The sequence below is a fragment of the Loxodonta africana genome, chromosome 26 (assembly GCF_030014295.1).
Source record: "Loxodonta africana isolate mLoxAfr1 chromosome 26, mLoxAfr1.hap2, whole genome shotgun sequence".
NCBI classification, from domain to species: Eukaryota; Metazoa; Chordata; class Mammalia; order Proboscidea; family Elephantidae; genus Loxodonta; species Loxodonta africana.
In genome coordinates, this window is record NC_087367.1 from 7,482,219 (window position 1) to 7,504,448 (window position 22,230).

General features: G+C 43.4%; 1 protein-coding gene across 1 annotated transcript in view; it reads right to left on the reverse strand.

Annotated features, from left to right (window-relative positions):
• Window positions 1-22,230, reverse strand: part of SPTBN1 (spectrin beta, non-erythrocytic 1) — a 223,013-nt gene that overhangs the window by 142,653 nt on the left and 58,130 nt on the right. The window contains exon 2 of the mRNA XM_064277086.1: window positions 14,176-14,370. Within this exon, the coding sequence (XP_064133156.1) occupies window positions 14,176-14,323 (148 nt within the window). The 5' untranslated portion in view covers window positions 14,324-14,370. The remainder of the gene's footprint in view (window positions 1-14,175; window positions 14,371-22,230) is intronic.

Here is a 22,230-nt window from a genome sequence, read left to right on the forward strand (position 1 = left end):
CAAGTTATGTCACTACCTTAGAGTTCTGAGAATTTACACAGACCTGTAGCAAAAAGATAAAAATTCAGAGCTCGGCAAATCCCCAAGAAGACTAATAAAAATAAAGAGTAGATATGGATTCCAGAAAATTCTCCACCAGATAATAAAGAGGCTAAGATTCAGGTTTTCAGGACGTACCTATATGACACTTTTATACAATCCTGCCGTGTCCAATGCTTGTTTTATATACATGGTCTATTTCTCAACATAGATTACATGTGGGTAAGGAACTTGAAAATACCGTACTTACGTCACTGGACTAAGGAGCCCAGTGGTGCAGTGGTTAAGTGCTCGGCTACTAACCACAAGGTCTGCAATTCGAACCCACCAGCCACTCCAAGGGAGAAAGATGTGGCAGTCTGCTTTGGAAAAGATTACAGTCTAGGAAACCCTGTGGGGCAGTTCTATTCTGTCCTATGGGGTCACTATGAGTCAGAATCGACTCGACTTCACCCAACAACATGTCACTGTACTGCCAACACATCTGGAATGGTGCTCTAGTACTGAATACCTGTCACACTTTAAGAATGGTGCTTGGTTCCTGGGGCCCCAAGGGAGAGAGAATGGGATAGACTGTGTTTGCAAGTTCACTATGGAGGCATATTCTTTTATCATTATTATTATTGTTATAAACCCGCTGCCGTCAAGTTGAATTCTGACTCATAGAGACTCTACAGGGCAGAGTGCAACTGCTCCAGAGGGTTTCCAAGAAGTGGCTAGTGGATTTGAACTGCCGACGTTTTGGTTAGTAGCCATAGGTCTTAACCACTGCGCCACCAGAGCGCCACTATTGTTTTATATATATGTATGTATGTATATGGAAACCCACAAGGGCTTCATTATATATATACTGTTATATACATATATACTATTTTATATATTTATACACACACACACGGAAACCCTGGTGGTGCAGTGCTTAAGAGCTACAGCTGCTAACCCAAAGGTCGGCAGTTCAAATCCACCAGCCGCTCCTTGGAAACCCTGTGGGGCAGTTCTACTCTGTCCTATAGGGTTGCTATGAGTCAGAATCAACTCAATGGCAACGGGTTTGGTTTTTGGTTTATATATATGTATATATATACATATATATAAAATGTAACATTTGCCAATTCACCATGGTTCAGGTGTCCAATTTAGTGATATCAATGACATTAGTCATGTTGTACAGCTATCACCCATAATCATTTTCAAATTCCCATCACCATAAACAAACATCACTGTTATGGAGGCATATTTTTAAAGGCTCTAAAATGCTAATGTTTGTTCCTCTTTGTTAACTTTAGTTTTTCAAAGATCTTAAAAGAAACTGTACATTATTAGTTGTTTCTTTTTTAAGGAATCAGTTAGTGATGGTGAATGTCACAATCTTGCCATTTTATAGAATTCCCTTACCTCTCAATCAAGAACATCAATCTAGCTGAAAATTTGTTGTGGGCATTCACTATTAACTGCTCAGCACACCCAGCCCCTTCTCAGGAACAGCTCCTATGCGGGTTTATCATGTGGTTTCAGGAAGAATTGCCATGTTCTTACATCCCTCCACATCCTGACCACAGCTCACTAGTCCAGAAGTAGCCACCTGGCCAAAGTTACCTGGTAAATTATAGCCTCCCTCCCAACCACCTATAACATCCCCAACTGGAATGAGAAAAAGAGGAAAAGTGGTAGACAGGGAAACCCAGGAGCAGGTGGCTGCCATGTTCTCTGTCATCTGGAAGACCACCTACAGGGGGAAAAAACAGAAGCCCACTCATACAAGGTAGCTTAAAAGGAGAGACTGGGAAATGGAAACCTTTAATTCCTGTTGTTCCAGGGGTCCATCTGCACCCTGACTTTTCCTTGGATTGGCTCTTTAGCCGTTCCTTTGATCACAACAAAAAACCACCAAACCCATTGCTGCTGAGTCAATTCCAACTCATAGCAACCCTACAGGACATAGTAGAACCACCCCACTGGGTTTTCAAGGAGCAGCTGGTAGAGTCAAGCAGCCAATCTTCTGGTTAGCCATCGAGTTCTTGACCACTGCACCACCAGTGCTCCTTGATCACACAAGGTACAAGGTAGCCCAATAACTTTCCCCAAAAGTCCTAATATAAAGTACCTACCTCCACCACATCACAATTCTTCTGTACTAGACATGTCAATGATAACCTCCAACTGCCCACCAAACATCGTCTGAGCCATGGATGGATGGAGCTAATATGTCTTACACATATGGCTTCCTGCTCTTCAGCAACACTTGGAGGTACCTCTTCTAAAGGTAACCATTTGTAAGTACAGTGTTGGCCATGACATGGTATAAAAATGATTATCTGGGCCAATCAGAGTCCCATATCCACATACAACCTCATGGAAATTTGATCAAGAGAAAACCGGGATATTAAGGCATGTAGCAATGAGGTCAAAAGATAAAAGATTGGCAAGAGGTAGTTAAACTATAGTACACCAAAGCCATGTATGAGCCGAGGTTATGAAGGAGCAGATACAATTAGAAAGCAGAGTGCTTCACTCAGTGAAGTACATGGCACATCTGAAAGATGGGGACTGCCTCCAGCCCTACAGCAGCTTCAATCACCAATGGATTTCCCGATCTCGATCTCATTTTCCGGAAACTTTGCAATAACCCCTTTCCCCTCCTCCAACTCCACCACACACATTTATTCACTCAAGTGAATCTCTACTCCTTACAGACAGCAAAAAGTAACAAAAAATAATTGTGGATGTAAGATTCCACTCAGAGAAGCCAACTGGTAGACAGAGACCAAACGCTCAGCATCCTTATTATCTGTACCCCTCCCCAATGGAAAACTATTTAACGTGATCATGTTAAACCTATTCATGAATATAGCAGTTTAATAATCAAAACCATCTACTTCAACTGAGTTGCTATTAAAAGTCAATATGTAATCTGAGAAACTATTTAGCATCAGCCGGCATCCATTTTCTCTGTGAATTAGAAAACTAAATTGAACGGTATCATTGAAGATGGTAGTTAAATGAAGTCTTGGATATGCGAATTGTGTTTAATTATAAACCATACTTTGTAACATTTTCAGTTTGCTCTTATCATGTGACATATTTTATGTTTTTTTTTTTACAGTGTACAAAGCGCACTGCTGTGGAGTCAAATACAACTCACAGTCACTACAAAGACCTTATAAATGCCCTGTATATAAATTAGTTTTCTTCTACCACTTTGATAGAAAATTGGCAAAAGGAGCTAAGCTGTGTAAGTGAATTTAATAAAGGCAACAGATATGGCCAAATGAGACACCAAACACCCATCTGTAGGCTTTTTGGATGATTGCATCTGGTTAAATGGAAAAGGTCCTAAAGCTACAGTACTTTCAGACGCCTACAAGAGATGCGCCATCTGTTTCCAGGCAACCACCAAATAAAAATCTCAGTATTATGGTGCTGGTAGCTTTCACAGAATTTTTTTCACTACCCCACCACCACTCCTTATATAAGAGAGCAGAGAGAGAAATGAAGTACTGATACATGATGCAACATGTATGAATCTTGAAAACAGTATGTTAAGTGAAAGAAGCCAGTCACAGAAGGCCATTTATTTTATGACTCCATTTATATGAAATGTCCAGTATAGGCATATCTGTAGAGACAGAAAGCCTCTACAGATTAGCAGGTGCCTGGGGCTGGAGAGAGAAGGGAATGAGGAATGACTGTTAATGGGTACTGGGTTTCTTTTGGGGGTGATGAAATGTTGTAGAATTAGATACTGATGATGCTTGTACAACTCTGTGAGTATACCAAAAACCATACATGCAGTGTGCTTTGAACACTTTAAAAGGGTGAATCTTATGATACATGACTTACATCTCAATAAAGCTGATAATTAAGACGGGAGTAGAGAATAAAAATGACAATGAGAGCGAACAGATGCAGAAAGAGCTAGCAAAAGCATAATAAAAGTGCAAAGTGACATACGTTTTTCCTCTTCTGCTTACACTGGCAGTTCCCATTTAGAGACATTGTGTTCCCTAAATTCAATTGTACACCAGTCATAAAATCTATGGGATTTTCCCGTAGAAACGGCAGCTGGAGTTCCTCACAAGTAGGAAAGTGACTTAAGGAAGGAAGTATGATGGGCTGGGGAGACTAAAGAGTTAAGGTGAAGTCTAGGGTAGAGCAGGAGATGAATACGAGAAAGAAGATCGAGAGTAGTTCTCTGAATGGACTGAGGAATGAGAGTCTGGGCTCTGGAAGGGAGACAGGAAAAGATGGGAGCTGGGCTGGTAAGATGGAATAGCGTGTGGTTAGGACATTTAATGAAGGGAGAAGAATGGGAGGAAACTGCGGTAGCATGAGGCTTCTATCTGCTGGTTCTGGAGACACCATACCCTCCCCTCCCGGCCCGGATCATTCTCCTCAGTTACGATGGGATTTCAGCCTTGGCTAAAGTGAGACCAGAAGTTGATGTGGATTTAAGAGAATGGTGGCAGGAAGCCAAGCTGATTTCAAAATTGGGGGAAACTGGGTCTAAACCAGTAAGGAAAAGGAGGCGGGGGATGGGGGGAAAACCCAGAGGAAGCTGTACCAAAAAAAAAAAAGAGAGAAAGAGAAAAGATTCCTGCATTCCTATGGTTAAGAAACTACAGAAGGCATTTGTATATAAAAATTAAATTGAGGCTATAATCTGGGGCTACATATAATGACTATCTTAGTTGTCTAGTGTTGCTGTAACAGAAATACCACAAGTGGATGGCTTTAACAAAAAGAAATTTATTTTCTCACAGTCTAGGCAGCTAGAAGTTCGAATTCAGGGTGCCAGTTCCAAGGGAAGGCTTTCTCTCTCTGTCAGCTCTGGGGGAAGGTCCTTGTCATCAATCTTTCTCTGGTCTAGGAGCTTCTCCGCACAGGGACCCCAGGTCCAAAGAATGCACTCCCCTCCTGGCTCTTCATTCTTGGTGGTAGGAGGTCCCTCTCCTCTCTGCTTGCTTCTCCCTTTTATATCTCAAAAGAGACTGACTCAAGATACAATCTAATCCTGTGGAATGAGTCCTGCCTCATTAACATAACTGCCTCTAATCCTGCCTCGTTAACATCATAGAGGTTAGGATTGACAACACATAGGATAATCACATCAGATCACAAAACAGAGGACAACCACACAATACTGAAAATCATGGCCTAGCCAAGTTGACACACATTTTGGGGGGACAAAATTCAATCTATAATGATGACCTAAACAGTCTTTCCCTTCAATAGCTTTCATGAATCTCTGTGATAAAAAATGCCCTGTCAGGTTCAGGTTTCACTAATGATGGTGTATTTAGACCTGGTGGCACAATGGTTAAGCACTTGGCTGCTAACTGAAACGTCTACAGTTCAAACCCACTAGCGGCTCTGAGGGAGAAAAGACCTGGCGATCTGCTCCCGTAAAGATTACCAAAACCAAAACCAAACCCATTGCCATTAAGTCGCTTTTGACTCACAGCGACCATGTAGGACAGAGTAGTTGAAGGGGTTCTGCAGGACCAGTCTTCCATTCTGCCGGACTGAAGCAGCAGCTCCAAGGCTCAAATCCCCGTCTCCTCTCTGCAAGATCCAATGTCCTTTACTTTTCCAGAACCTACCTCATTAAATGACTGTGGTGTTTGTCTTTTTTTTCCATGAGATCGATCCTTCCCTCTACATTATTATGGTACTAATTGCCTGTACTAGTTTCTTGGCACCTGCATACATGTTTATAGTTAATGTCTCATGTAAATACGTTTTATCTTTCTAATGAGAAAATTCCAGGCCATGTTTTATAGATCACTTGACATATTCAATAGCAGGCTGGCTCTGTACATTCAATAGAAAGAAGTCAAATGTCTCATATATTTGTTTATTTATTCATCTTGGCAGAGAGGTTGGCTGTGGGTTAATAGCCTTAGTCCAGAAAGTTTCTGAGTAAAACCACCATCTTGCAAAAAAGCAAAAAATCCTTTGCTGCTGAGTTGATTTCGACTTCTAGTGACCCTACAGAATAGAGTGGAAACCCTGGTGGTGTAGTGGTTAAGAGCTACACCTGCTAACCAAAGGGTCAGCAGTTTGAATCCACCAGGCACTCCTTGGAAACCCTATGGGGCAATTCTACTCTGTCTTACAGGGTCACCATGAGTCGGAATCGACTTGACGACAATGGGTTTGCTTTTTGTTTTTTTATAGGACAGAGTAGAACTGCTCCATAGGGTTTCCAAGGAGCACCTGGTGGACTTGAACTGCCGACCTTTTGGTTAGCGGCCATAGCTCTTAATCACCGGGAGTAAGTAAATAATGTAAATACATAATTTTAATGGCAGTTTGAAATTTGCGGTCCAATGGCTATGTACTGTCCAATTTCCAGTGTTTAGAACCCAGTTCTTTTCCTCCTGAGAAAATCCTGTACCTAAATTTCTTATGCAGAGCCCTGGAGGTGCAGCGATTAAGAGCTATGGCCGCTAACCAAAAGGTCAGCCATTCAGGCCTGCCAGAAACCCTATGGGGCAGTTGCAGAATTTTTTAGTATCTACTTTTCATGTACCCCTATCAAGACCACTAATTTTAATTAGCACCAGAGAACCAATTTAGGATCAGAGAAATTTTCTGCCCTCCTGGAGATTACAAATTAAAAGGCCCAAACACAGATGGGGGCTGGGCTCAATAACCTCCCTGACACAGAGGATCCACGCTAATGGGGCTGTAATGGGGCCAGGGATTGTAAGAATACGCCAGCTCTGGCCAGGAGACAGTACAATACTCAGTTTGAGCAGAACATTAAGCCGTCTTAGGTCTCAAGATACCAAATTGTGGCCTGCTTACTGGGGAGGAGGGCAGACTAATATTTAAAAAAAAAAAAAAAAGGAGGGCCAAAACATTGATTCTGACTTCATTAGGAATACTCAGGAGCCCTGGTGGCGCGGTGGTTAAGAACTCCACCAGCCACCAGCCGCTCCTTGGAAACCCTACGGGGCAGTTTTACTCTGTCCTAGAGGGTTTTTTTTTTTTTAGAGGGTTGCCATGAATCAGAATCGATTCCACGGCAGTGGTAACATATGGTAATACACATTGTATGTTGCACTGGTAGTCAGTGGTAGAATTTTTACCTTCCACGTGGAAGACCTAGGTTTGAGTCCCAACCAACGCACCTCAAGCGCAGCCACCACTCGTCTGTCGGTAGAGCCTTGCGTGCTGCTATGATGCTGCGCAGATTTCAGCAGAGCTTCCAAACAGATGAGGAAGAAAGGCCTGGAAATCTACTTCCAAATATTAGCCAGTGACAACCCTATAGATGACAACAGTTGGATCCACAAATGATCATGGGGACGTCGCAGGACCAGGCAGTGTTTCATTCCACTGAGCATGGGGTTGCCAAGAGCCGGGGGCTGACTCAACGGCCACTAACAACAGTATGTTGCACTAGAGCTACATTATCCTAATCTGTAGCCACTGGCCACGTGCAACTATTGGTCACGTGAAATGTGGTTAGTCCATACTAAGATACGCTGTGAGTGTAAAATACGCAACTGATTTCAAAGACGTAGTAAGAGAAAAATAAATACCTTACTAATAACTTTTTATACTGATTACATGTTGAAATAATATTTCATATATATTGATTAGCTAAAATATCTTAACCAGAAAATTTAAAATCACACCTGGCTAATATTATACCTCTTTTGGAATGGTGCTGATCTGACTATAGGTAGTCTCCCAAAACGACATACTGGAGTTACATCAGAACGGAACCCCGTCGTAAGTCAGGGACTACGTGTATCACATACAATGCTGTAGCACGTATGTATGTTTTTATGTTTATATGTAATGTTTCCAACCCCCAAAGACAACTAAAGATCAGATTTATAAAGATACCAATAATAAAAGGCAGCAATAATGAAAACTTAAAAAAAAATATATGAAATATTCGACTTACGTCAGAACTAAAGGCAAAGTCTTTGAAACGCTGCCCCATTGTACGTCGGGGACTACCTGTGCTTAAAATAAATTACTCCTCTAGCTGATTGAACAGGCAACTAAAATTCTTGATCACTCAAAAAAAAGTCCATGTTTCAGAGGAGCCTGGCCTGTATAAACCAAAACCCAGTGCCGTCAAGTTGATTCCGACTCATAGCAACCCTATAAGACAGAGTAGAACTGCCCCATAGAGTTTCCAAGGGGTGCCTGGCGGATTCAAACTGCCAACTCTTTGGTTAGCAGTCATAGCACTTAATCACTATGCCACCAGGGTTTCCAGGCCTGTATATATAGCCATGAACGATTATCATCTACTCGAGAGATGTATGTGGAAAATAGAATTAAGTACTTGAACATCATTTTCATGTGGCTATCAGCCACCCTTGATTCCTCCTTAATGTAAACTCAAGGTCAAGTTCTTTCGCCATGTTCACAGCTTAGCAGAAAAACTCTTGTATAAAATTTGAGGTCATAAATGTTGATGACTTATAACTGCCAAAATAATCTTGTTTTTAATCTGTCACTTTTTAATCCACATTTACACCTGGGCTTTCTCCTTCCACCTCTCTATGCCATTATCTTCTGGAAAAAAAATTAACCAAAAACTTCTAAACATGATATTAGACATAAGTAAAGTACCTTGTCATAATTTTTTTCCAGTGACTAAATAGTACAGAATTTTATTTCCAGAAAAACTCAAACACAGGTAAGAGAAAAGGAAGGTCACTCATAATCCTGGCACTCAGAAATAAACACTGAATATTTTGATATAGAGCTTCCCAAATGCTTTTATGCACTGCTCATGAGTGTTATTGATACTCAGATATTAATTCTAGTTACTTTCTCCATATTTTCAAGCTAAAAACGTTGTGCTTTTAAGGACGACTTCTTCCCCTAATTTGGGCTGATCCCGGAAAATGTAAGCTACAACCATAAATACCCTTTATTTGTAAAAAGAAAACTTTCCCTTTGACATTTCTTGAAGATTCAAGTTTCATTTGTGTTTTACTTTTACTACAGACAGAAATGCTGGCTTCCAGCAAGTCCAGCTTATTTTGAACTGCTTTCTTCATCACTTCACATTCCACACTCCTGAAGCATTTTGGTCAGAGGTCAGGAATGTGAGTTTGCCATCATGGGACGCAGGAAATCATTTACAGAATGCAGAAAAATTACCTCACAGGGCACTGCCTCAAGGCCGTATCAGGCCAGGGTCTCTTTGCTACCCAGCACAACGGACCAAGGCTCTCCTCATTTCCCTCCTGAAGTGTAAAAAGCAACCCCATGAAAGGAGCTACAGTGTGTTAGGTTTCCACTCCACATTCAGTTCAGCCTCTTTGTGTATGTATACATTTGCCACAGGTGGTGCCCGTCAACATGAATTCTACTTATTTAAGTAAATAGTGTCTAAGTCTTCAATCCTCACAAGGTGAAGATGTCCAAGATTCCCTTTTCTTCCAACTTCTGTGAGGGGGAAGCTTTCTACTTCGAGAAAAAGCCTCGGCTTTTAATCCCGCCAAGAGATGCTCTAATTGGATTAGGAAGACCAGACAGTACAGTTCCCTGTGCTACTGGTTACTAAAAATAGGAGCATAAATGGGTGTCAGGTGACTGAGATGTAATTAGGCTGATTTTTAAACAAAAATATTAAAGGAGAATAGAAAGATCCAAAATTCACTGGGCAAGGGGACTAACCTAGATTCAGACTCGTTCATTTTTGTGACGGTAACCTGGCACTCGACAAAATTTGACATGTTTACACACTACACCAGAGAAGTCGTCTCCTGCATGAAATATCAGGCTCTTACTGCCCTCCGTGTGGGAGGAGGCTCAGGTCCAGTTCCTAGCCCATGTACCTCGAGCACCACATTGCCTGTCTGTCAGTGGAGGCTTGCATGTTGCTCTGACGTTGAACAGGGTTCAGTGGAGCTTCCAGACGAAGACGGACTTGGAAGAATGACCTGGTAATCTACTTCCAAAATTAGCAATGAAAACCCCTATGGATCACCACAGTTCAATCTTACTGTGCGTGGAGTCACCATGAGCTGGGGTCAACTCGATGGCGGCTAACAACGATAACTGTGTTAAAAGCTATTTCTGAGGATGGAAAGGATGAAGCCAAGTAAAATAAAAATCATGAAGAATGGTTTTTACAAGTCACAGGCTATACACATATATGTGTATATACACATATATAACATATATTACCATAACCTAATAATATAAATCTTCTGTAAACTAGGTGAATAATAAAATGCACTTTACCCCCTACTTCCCTAGAAATACCCATTGCCATTGAGTCAATCCCAACTCACAGCAACCCTACAGGACAGAGTACGCTGCCCCACAGGGTGTCCAAGGAGCAGCTGGTGGATTCGAACTGCAGACCCTGTGGTTAGCAGCCAAGCTCTTAACCACTGTGCCACCAGGGCTCCCCCTATATTATTGGAAAGTTATTTATTTCCCTGTTCTCAAAATGAGCCATTCATATACTCCCACACTAAGGTGTGACTTTAGACAACTGTTGAGTTTGATACTTTGTTTCTTCCTAAACTTGAGCTAGGTCTAGATGAAACGGTCTCAGAAGCTCAAGGAAGTGGTCCACAGGACCATCAACACCCTACACCAATCTCAAACTGTGCTCCTTTGGACCAGTCACTTCAGCTTCACCTGGGAACCCATCCCTTAGAAATGCAAAGCTCAGGTCCCACCCAAACCTTCTGAAACGGAAACTCTAAGGGTGGGGCCCAGGAAAGGTGGGGCCCAGCACCCTGTGCTTTACCCAGCCCTCCAGGTATTACTGGCGGCACAGTGGTTAAGCCTCTGCTGCTAATCAAAAGGTCAGCAGTTCAAATCCACCAGCCGTTCCTTGGAAACCCTATGAGGCAGTTCTACTCTGTCCTATGGGGTCACTATGAGTCGGAATCAACTGGATGGCAGTAGGTTTGGGTTTTTGGTTTGCCAGGTGTTTCTAATGCATGCTCAGATTTGAAACCCACTGGTTTCCTCTCGACATTGCTTGGCTGTTCTGTTACTCCACCTATTAGCATTCGGTTCTTAGAAGACTCCGAGATTTTTCAGTCCCACAGAACTGGGAAGTAAGATGACTTCCTCTGTTAAACAGATCGCAGGCTATGGTTTTTCTGGATTCACTTAAAGCAATTCTTTTTAAAAAAAAAAAAAAGTCTGAAGGCAACATTTAATCTGAAGGCAACACCTTTTCTTTTCAGTAACTAGCCGTGACTACTCATGGTTTCTTCTGGGCCATAGGGTACATTCCTGAACCTCCCAAAGACCTTTGTATCATGTTTCAATTACCCTACTGTAAATAATTCCATACCTATCAGCTTTTTATAATTTTGTGTTTTACCAAATACAGAAACACAGTAGAGTAAAACACATCAGAACCAGTCTGCCTTCAACCACCTACCAGCAGTGTGACCCTGGACAAGTTATTTAATCTCTCTTTGCCTCAGTTTCCAGATCCCTACAACAGAGATAACAATAATCTTCCTCCCATGGCTATTCTGGGATTCACTGTTAACATGTCATGTATTTAGAATAGTGCCTGGCACACTGTAAGCAACATACTGAGTGCCTTCTATTACTAGGGTGACTACAGTTATTCAGTGACCTTGATGGCATACAGGGAAAGACATCTGTCATGGATGGAATTGTGTCCCCCCCAAAATATCTGTCAACTTCACTAGGTCATGATTCCCAGTATTGTGTGATTGTCCACCATTTTGTCATCTGATGCGATTTTCCTATGTGTTGTAAATCCTATCTCCATGATGTTAACAAGATGGGATTAATGGCAGTTATGTAGACTCAGTCTACACGATTAATCTACAACTTAAACCCCAATTTCTTTTGAGATATAAAAGAAAGTAGCAAGCAGAAAGACACAGGGACCTCAGACCACCAAGAAAGCAGCACCAAGAGGAGAACGTGTCCTTTGGACCAGAGGTTCCTGAGTGGAGAAGCTCCTAGACCAGGTGAAGATTGATGACAAGGACCTTCCTCCAGAGCCAAAAGAGAAAAACTTCCCTTGGAGCTGGCACCCTGGATTCGGGCTTCCAGCCTCCTAGACTGTGAGAGAATAAATTTCTCTTTGTTAAAGCCATCCACTTGTGGTATTTCTGTTATTAGCAGCACTAGATAACTAAGATGACAGCCTAAGTAGGGTTAGGACAACTGACCAATAAATAAAGACAGCTGGGGGCTCTCCTCTGGAACCATGAGGAAACGTGGGGAAAGACCAGATACGAAGAGGAAGGGACTGCTCAGCAGTTTATAAGTAAAATTGTCCTTAAAAGGGAGATAATTCTACATGGTGGCCTGGAACCAGATAGTAAACGACTCATGATCAAAAGTGGCTCATCCAAAGGGCCCAAATAAGACTCAAGGAAAAGTGGTGAGAGATTAAAGTACAAATTAACTCACTAGCCCAAGCCAAGATCATTGCCTCCATTAGGTCTCATGTTAATGAAGGAGCTAGAAAATAAAGTCCTAATTCTAGAACAGCAGACTGATTAACCCTTCATTTATGCCCCCAAATCAGGCACGTTCAAGAAAGATCTTTAAATCTCTACTACTCAAGAGACAAATTATCCTAATAACTTGCCTAATTTTCTGGTAGCATTTAGTTGGCTGAATTTCCAACATCCATTTCCTTCCCTCTTACTCCTTCTAGTGATATTTCAAATTTTCTAGATGAGCTGTTTGGGTGGGATTGAGCTGACCATCACTCCAGAGGTGAGTCCTGAGAGCTGAAGTCAATCAGCATTCCCTGTTCCCAGCCCCAGTGGTAGACAGGTTCTGGGAGAGGCACATGACCCAAGTCAGATCCATCAGGCCAGCGAGACTGCTTCCAGGGCCTTTCTGCTGGGTGACCGGAAGGCCCAAGAGGCCATGGACCCTGGGGCAGTCATCTCGGGACTATAGGGGTAGAGCCTGCCTAAGAACAGAGTGCATGCTAGCAACTAAAACCAAAAAGTGGAGAGAAAGAGACTGGATTCTCACCACACCATTTAAGCCCAGCAGTAAGTCTTGCTTAAAGGCCAAATTTTTCCCACTATGTTGTTAATAAATTCTCTTCGTCGCTTAAGCCACTTTGGGTTCGGTTTCCTTTCGCTTGCAATCAAGAGAGCCCTAAATAATACATGCTTCATAATCAGCTGCCATTATAAAGGGAGCGAAAAATGAGATATATTCACAATTAACAGTATACTTACCTGGTTACATCATGACTTCAATTTACATATCATAAGTAAAGACACTGGGGGGGGCGGGGTGGGGAACCCTCATGAACTGACTTTCCTCAATGGGAAACAATTCATTTGAAATCTCACAGTACAAATACAAGATCTTGAATACACTCCACTTTGGCCTTTGGTTCACATATAGTCAGTACTGCTGAGTTTTCATCACGATGGAGACCTGTTCTAATTTTCAGAACAATTCCAGGGCAAAACACGCTCCAACCTTCAGAGAGGGGTTGGGGCATCACGAAAGGTGTACTTCTAGGTATTCAACACCAACAAGGGCATGAGAAATTACAAGGTAAGAATCCATTCCACTAACATTGATAAGCCAATGGTAAACTCACCTGTTAGAGCATTAAATGGGCCCTCTTTTTTTTTCACCAGGTTAAGCAAACTTTTTACAGATCTAAACCCTTGTATGTGATACTAAACCAACTTCAGTCACTCACACTAAGCACTCTATCGTAACAGGCCAAGTCAATGAATGTATCACAAGCCCCAAGGACATAGACTAATTGCAATTATCTTTGTGTATATAGTATGTTTCAAGATTTTGAAATGTAAAAATCTAGGCAAACATGAGACAATTACAGATGCATCAAAAATAAAAGAATTCTTCCAAACCAAGAACAGCTCTTTCTGAGTTGCTATAAAAATCACTCTCTGGGATGAACTGTTAAAAGATATGCAATGCAGGTATGTTCAGAATCCCTCTGGCTGTTAGGATGGGCAGCTCTCCAAATATGGAATTGGCTACCTTACAAAACGGCCAGCTTGATCCCATGGGAGACGTGTAAGTAGAGGTGACATGATCTTTAAACATGGCAGCCATGTTGGGACGGGATGGATGACTTTAGAGGGGACTTCAAACCATCCCGGGCCTCTGATGGGCATGAAGGAGGCTTACCTGCCAGAGCCTTGATGCGGGACCGCTCAAAGAGCCGCGCAGAGCTGTTCTCATTGTCCCAGTCATCCACGTCCCAGCGGTTGTTGACATCGCTGTACTGCTGCTGGATTTCAATGTTGTCGTAGTCTGTGGCTACTGTGGTCGTCATCTTGATCTGTCTCAGCTGCAACTCCACATCAGCTCCTTCTTAGAGTTCTGTGAGGAGAAAAGGCAAGACATACTGTTATGGATTGAATTGTGTCCCCCTAAAATGTGTGTCAACTTGGCTAGGCCCGATTTCCAGTGTTGTGTAGCTGTCCACCATTTTGTCATTTGACCTGAGCATGTCCACTGGACCCAGGGTCCCTGTGCTGAGAAACTCCTAGATCAGGGGAAGAGTGATGACAAGGACCTTCCTCCAGAGCCAACAGAGAGAGAAAGCCTTCCCCTGGAGCTAGTGCCCTGAATTTGGACTTCTAGCTTCCTAGATTGTGAGAAAATAAATTCCTCTTTGTTACAGCTGTCCACTTGGGTTATTTCTGTTATAGCAGCACTAGATGACTAATACACATACCTAAATGTGCAAAGTGAGTATCAAACCAAAAACTAAGCCCATTGCCATTGAGTTGATTCCGACCCGTAGTGACCCAATAGGACAGAGTAGAACTGCCCCATAGGGTTTCCAAGGAGCGTCTGGTGGATTCGAACTGCTGACCTTTTGATGAGCAGCCATAGCTCTTAACCACTATGCCACCAGGGTTTCCAAAGTGAGTATAGTCCGCATAAGACTACCAGGATAAAGCCAAACACTGAGTGCATGCAAAGCCTAGCACAAGTTCTCTGCCGTCAGTCAAAACTGGCTTTGAACTTCAGCGTTGCCTCATAACACATGTGTGACCTTTAACATCTCTGAGCCTCAGCTTCCCCAACCATTAGAGTGAAAGGATGCTGTACAGGTTGTTGGGAAGACTGAATGAGATGATGGATGTCCCACAAACAGTGGATTTCTCCCTTCTTCCTAAAGTTTACATTTATAATTTTCAAGTTTTATCACAGATGGATCAACAGCCATTTGGGACTTCGGAACGAACTCATTTATCTCTATGGTATGTCACCATAAACCATAACCTTTTAGTGTCTCCTGGAAATTCATAAAATATTATATATGTGAACTGACAGATCACTTTATCTAACCACCTCAACTTACATTTTAGAAAGCTGACGCCTAAAATTAAATGAGATAGTAAATGTTCAGTTATAACACGAACAACAATGTTGGTATACAGAAGGTGCTCAATAAACAACGACTACAATTATTTATATTGCTGTGTAGTTACAAATTCTACTACCAGCACCCATGCCCACTCCTCACGCCCCCACCAGGGTCACAGCGTTTTTCAGGAATAAATTCTGGCCCACTGCTGTCTTGTCTTTATCAGTGTCCTCAGAGAACTGGAAGAAATGTGTTCAGCTTTGAATATATGTCCTCTCTCCAATACAGCCATCATCCACTCATTCAGCTAAAACACACAGAAGGCCTACTATGTGCCGGTGTGTTCCAGATACTAGCATATCACAGTAAACAAGATAAGGACCTTCTCGTAGGAGGAGCTGGACAAAAAGCCAGTAACAATGAGCAAGAGAGTTTAAAGAAAATAAAATGAAAGCAGCAAGACGTGACAGGGAGTGGGTGAATGTCTATTTTAGATCCGGTGGTCACAGAAGGCCCCTCTGAGCCAGTATTTAAATGGAGATCTCAATGTCAAATAGGAACAGGTCACACACAGATTAAGAAGAGGATTCCAGGTAGAGGAAACAGCTGGTATGAAGGTCTTATGATGAGACGCAGCAAGGAGGAATGAAGAGAAGGCCAGTGTAGCTGGAGTCTAGTGAAAAAATACAGGAGCCAAGGTTGGAGAGGCAAGCGGGGCCAGGCCACCAAGGGCTCGGTCAGCCTGAGTCTGATGAGAAGCCGCTGTAGGATTTTAAGCAATAAACTGATATAGGAGGAGCTATGGTTTTAAAAGACCACTCCTGGGGCAGGAAAGCAGATTATAGGGGAAAGAACAGACACCGGGGCCAGTTGGGAGGCTACCTCAGAGATGGCAGTGGCTGGGCCTTGGGTGTGGAGTGACGGTAGTAGGAAGTGGGTGTGCTTCAGAGGGAGAGCTTTCAGGGCCTGCTGAAAGACTGGACCTAAGGGGTGAGGGACTGGTGGTTGGTCTGAGTCAGGCTGAGTGCTTGTTATTGCTGTGGTTAATCAAACTCATGCAGCCTTTAAACTGTATCATAGGGGCTCAGGCTCAGCCAACTCTACAAAGCCATCTAAGTAAATTACAGGGACTCAGGCTCAGCCAACTCTACAAAGCCACCTAAGTAAATGACAGGGACTCAGGCTCAGCCAACTCTACAAAGCCATCTAAGTAAGTTACATTAAACTGCAAATGTAATAATAAGAATAAAAAAGAGGCCACCCTCCTTTTCAGAGGTAAGATGATGTCCCAAGGGAAAAGATGCTTGTCCAACCCCCCACTTCTGTATTAATCTTCAAAAATCAGCTCGTTTAACAAAAGCCTAATTCCCTGTATACCAAGAATGTAACAAAGATCAGAAAACCCGTCGCCATAGAGTCCATTCCGACTCATAGCGACCCTATAGGACAGAGCAGAACCGCCCCATAGGGTTTCCAAGGAGCGGTTGGTGGATTCGAACTGCCAAGCTTTTGGTCAGCAGCCGAGCTCTTAACCACTGTGCCACCAGGACTTCAAATCACCAGCTTGTGTACACCAGACCACCACACAGCAGCAACAAAATGACCACCCAAGAGCTGATTTTATTTTCCCTGACGTATGGCACAACACAAGGAAGATAAACAAAATAAAGCCAGATATGCAGGAAAAAAAAAAAACATGGTTCTTGCTGTGTTTGAAGTGGGGCTTTTCTCGAGCTCCAGCACCTCACCACATACGTCAGCGCAGCCAGGTTTCCACGGCAAACAAATTAAGCTGAATCACATGAACTGCACCTTAATCGTGTAACAACTGATGGAACCAGCAGAGAACTGCCGCATTTGCCACAAGCTGTTTTCTGACAAGCTATCCCAGAACGTCGCCAACACAGCCTACATGTTCCTGAGGAGGAAGCACGGCGACCACTGTAAAACAGGGCCAAAACATCTGGAACTCAAATGGTCCCCCCATCTTTTCTCAAACAGAAAACTCTGGGATGGGAGTAAACTCCTGAATTCCCATCAAAAAACAAAAACCAAACCCATTGCCACCAAGTCGATTCTGACTCATAGCAATCCTACAGGACGGAGTAGAACTGCCCCATAGGATTTCCAAGCAGCAGACGCTGGATTTGAACTGCTGACCTTTTGATTAGCAGCTGAGCTCTTGACCGCTGTGCCACCAGGGCTCCAAATTCCCATCAGATAGACATGATCAATCCCAACAATATAAATGTATTGGTAGATTAATTCACAGGATTTCATAAAAACACACAAAAAATTTCAAGAACCTAATCCAGTCAGTATATCGAATGATCTTAGAGTTGCTTCTAGACTTCAGAGTCATAACCTCCTTCAAAATAAAATCCAGTTTTAAAAAAAAAATCAACGTTGTCATGTACCACTTGGCCTTGAAGACGGTGGATTTTCCTATCTCAATATCTAAGACTTTTGTAAAATTCAGCCATGGAGAATGCTACCTCTAGGGAAAAATATGAAAATCATATTAATCCCAAATTTCTGAGGGCATGGAAAGTGCGATTTAACCCAACCCGAGGCAGAATCGGAGCGCCACGTACCTCACTTCAGGTTCGTTTTTGGCTATCTGGTGCCACCTGCTGACCAGTAGGAGGGAGCCAGACCACAGCCTCCCGGGCAGCGACCAGCCGGCCACCAACCCAGGGCTCCAGCTTCCCTCACGCCTGGTTCTGAGTAAACCCAGCTACAACCTCTTCCCCCATGATTCTCTCCTCTGACCACCGGCTCACCCCTAAAATCACTAACTGCTTTCCACAAATTTCTCAATAAGCCTCTTGCCGTCACAGTGACCCTAGAAGACAGAGTAGAACTACCCCACAGGGTTTCCAAAGAGCAGCTGGTGGATTCGAACTGCTGGCCTTTTGGTTAGCAGCTTGAGCTCTTAACCACTGCACCGCCAGGGCTCCAAATATTTGTTTTAAAAAAAAATGTTGCCATCGAGTCGACTCCAACTCACAGCGACTCTATAGGACAGAGCAGAACTGCCCCATAGGGTTTCCAAGAAGTGGCTGGTGGATTTGAACAGCCGACCTTTTGGTTAGCAGCCAAGCTCTTAACCACTGCGCCACCAGGGTTCCAATTTCTCAACAAGCAAGTGGTAATCCTTTTCTTAAGCTTAAAATAAGTCAGAGAACTTTAAGCACATTTTTTCTAGGTGTTCTTCAATAGCACCATGATTGCTGCTTAAAACAAAGACAGGAATGAGAAGCAAAAGCACCTACTAATGTGTGTACAAAAAAATACCAACACGTTTAAGCTTTTCTTTTTATTCAGTTGTTGCAGTCATGTTTCCAGAATTTGGAATATCAGGGTTTTTTTTTTTCCTTCCATATTCTCCACCTGTCCGAAGGCAATATTCTTGTCAAATGGCTGAGTTTTTCTTAGTGATGAAAACCTTTTTTTTTTTCAGGGCAAAACATTCCCCAGTCCCACCAGGGGGCTTTGGCAAGGGGTGCAACAGAGCCCAGCAGGGGGCCATGGGGGTGCAACATAAATATAAAAGTGTGCTTCTAGGTATTCAACAGCAACCAGGAAATGACCTGAGGGCGAGCAACAGCCAGGGTCTAGGAAAAGCATTAGAGAGCGTGCCCAGGGCATGGGGATTCCAGAAGTCCAACATGCTGCAAGCATCATGGTCCTCTCATCCATTCTGTAGGAACCATGCCAGCTGTGGGGAGAGGTGACATCACACACCAGGGGTCCCCAGAAGGTTATCTATAAATGGGCTGGATTTTCCCAAGGTGCTATCATCAGTCCTGTCTCCCAGTGGCCCGTGAAGTAATCTGTACCTTCTTCAATGGCTGTGGGAAGATCAGAAGGAGAGACGAGAGGAAGGCTGGCCATCTTGGAGCTCTGCCTGGTGGCTCCGGCATTAGGAAAGCTTGAGAGAACTGTGTAAAGTTGGCATGAGGCAGGACAATTCCCCTCCTAAAGAAGGACCCTCAGAGCCTCCACGGGCTCAGTAGGGCTCGGATTCTTGATTGCCACAGGAGCTCATTAAAGAGTCCTCAGATAAACAGAAATCAGTAAAATATCCTGGTTGTGACAGGAGTAATATCCCTTTCTCTGAGACTAGGTTTTGGAAAAACTGTTAAAAGTGGCGATTTACCTTCCCTGCTCTCCTTTCTCTCTCTCTCTCTAAACCAAAAAACCAAACCCGTTGCCATCAAGTTGACTATGACTTATAGTGCCCCTACGGGACAGAGTAGAACTGTCCTTTTCAAGGAGCAGCTGGTGGATTCAAACTGCCAACCTTTTGGTTAGCAGCCTAGCTCTTAACCACTGTGCCACCAGGGCTCCTCTCTCTCTCCGTACCTATTAGTAAGAATTTAAAAAAACGAGTCTTCTCAACTTACTCATCTCTAAACACATGTCCTGCTGAAAGCAGTGGTGGTTCTGCGGTAGAATTCTCACCTTCCACGCAGGAAACCCAGGTTCCAGCCCCAGCCAACATATCTCAAGAACAGCCGCCACCTGTCTGTTAGCGGAAGCCTGTGTGATGCTATGATGAAGAACACGTTTCTGCGGAGCTTCCAGGCTACGGAGACTAGGAAGAAAGGCCTGGTGATCGTGCCTTCCAAAAAATCAGCCAATGAAAAGACTGTGGATCACAATGGTCCAATCCTGTACACACGGGGTCACCATGAGTCAGAGGCTGACTCGAGGGCGACTAACAACAGCAATCATATGTCCTACCAACTGACATTTTCTAAAAGATGCCCCCCCCCCCAAAAAAAAGCTTTATTGTTTTCTCTTCAAACTGGTGGGCCAAGACAGAAATGGTTGAGGAAACTATTATCCTCACCCTACGAGGCAAAAAGGTTCCCACAGCTGTGGCAAGACTCTGACAAGGTCATAGCTGCTAGGGAGGAGCTGGAGCACCACCCTTCCAGTAAGCTCTAGAACACCCTATTAGTTCATTATTTCATTCCTCAGAAGAAAATCTACCAACGGCTCTCCACGCTCAGAACCTTTAGAAGAGAAAATGGGATCCTCCACTAGGGGGCCTGGCCCATGTCTCCAGCTTCGTCTCACTACTGCTGCCTTTTCTCAGCTTAAAGTCTTGTAGCTCCTGGGGGGGAAGTCGGCCTCATGTTTCACCTTCAAATCTCCTACCCGGAACAGCGGCTACCCTTCCTGCACACCCTAGCTCAGGTATCACCTCATGTAAGAAGTCTCTCTAATCACACCCCACCACTGCCACCCGGTCTGAATTAGACACCATAGCCCGCACACATATACTTTCGGACAAGTTAGAATACCTCTGACCTATCACTTATTATTAGCACACTGTCTCGTGCTTATAAAATTCCTACTTATCTCCAATAGGCTCTTGAGATCACCCCCCATCATACTGTCCTTGTATCTCTCGACTCCCAGCCTGGTGCCCAGAAGCACTAAGTGCTTGCTCATTACATGTTTGCCGGCTGGCTGGCTGGTGGGTAGGTGGGAGGCTGGCAGAAGGAGGAATGGATGGTTACTGCAAGATGAAGTCATGAAGCAATGCTGTTCCAAGCTGTCACACTGGTACTAGGCTCCATCAGTCACAAAGCCCAAAACACATACGCTGCTGAGCTACGTACATCTGGCGGACATTCTGCCTTCAAGGAAGCCATAATTTTTTAAGTAGGCAGCTTCTGAATGTGAACACACATTTAATAAGGTGCTTCACAAAAAAATATTAAACTTTAGTAATGCCCTTTTACATTTGGTTTTAACCCATGAAAACAATTTTTTTGTCTGAACACTCAGACTTCAGAGAGGAAAGCAACAGATAGAAAATAGGATTTTTGTTGGAACTGTACACACATACATGCCTCTCCTTAATACGCAATCTTAGCCAAAGGCTCAAGTAAATTAAGTAAAAATGAAGAAGGTGACCAACATCTGCCAGTCCTTTTTACAGAGGAAAACCATTCGCTAGCAATCACTCTGGCAGAATTCATAGAGCCAAAAGTTCTGCCAGTGCTTAAGAACCTTCCCTCTGTACTCATAAAGGACTTGAAAAAAGCATACACTTGACTGTTGGTGTGCTATCTTTAAAAATAAAAAAAAATTTCTCCTCAGGACTTTGAAGGGACCAAGCTGTGTGCCTGAGAATGTTCAGTGAGAGACCAATTCAATTCTGCCCCAACCCTGTCATGTGCTCAGTGGCCAGAAAGCAGAGGGTCACACAGTGCTTACAGTCTGTCACTGAGGCACTGTGGCACCGTATGTATACTCAATAAAGAGAGGGATCTCCAAGCAACCACTTCCAGACCACTGTGATGAACAAACCCGGCTAACCTACTCAGGTTCATGGACCTGGTGCCACAAAAGGCCCAAGGGTCCATCATAAACATTCAGAGTCTTCTGTTCACAAACACCAAGGCACGCATGGGAAGTCCTACCATGACAGGTAACAACGTAAGAAAAGCCACACACACACACACACACACACACACACACACACGCAAGGTCCTTTATACAAGCATTATTTCCTTTTAAAGCAATCCAGTTTACTTGTAGCTTTACAGGAACCAGGGCTTCCAACTGGTTCATTCAAGTTCAAACCCCTCCTGAGGATTTGCATTTCTGCCCCCAGATGTACTGAATCAGAATTTACATTTTAACAAGATCCCTGAGTGATTCTTATGTATAGTAAATTTTGAGAACCACAGCTCTACTAGTGAGGGAGCCCGGGTGACGCAGTGGTTAAGCACTCGGTTGCTAACCAAATGGCCAGCAATTCGAACCCACCAGCCACTCCCAGGGAGAAAGAAGTAGCAGTCTGCTTCCATAAAGATTTACAGCCTTGCAAACCCTATGGG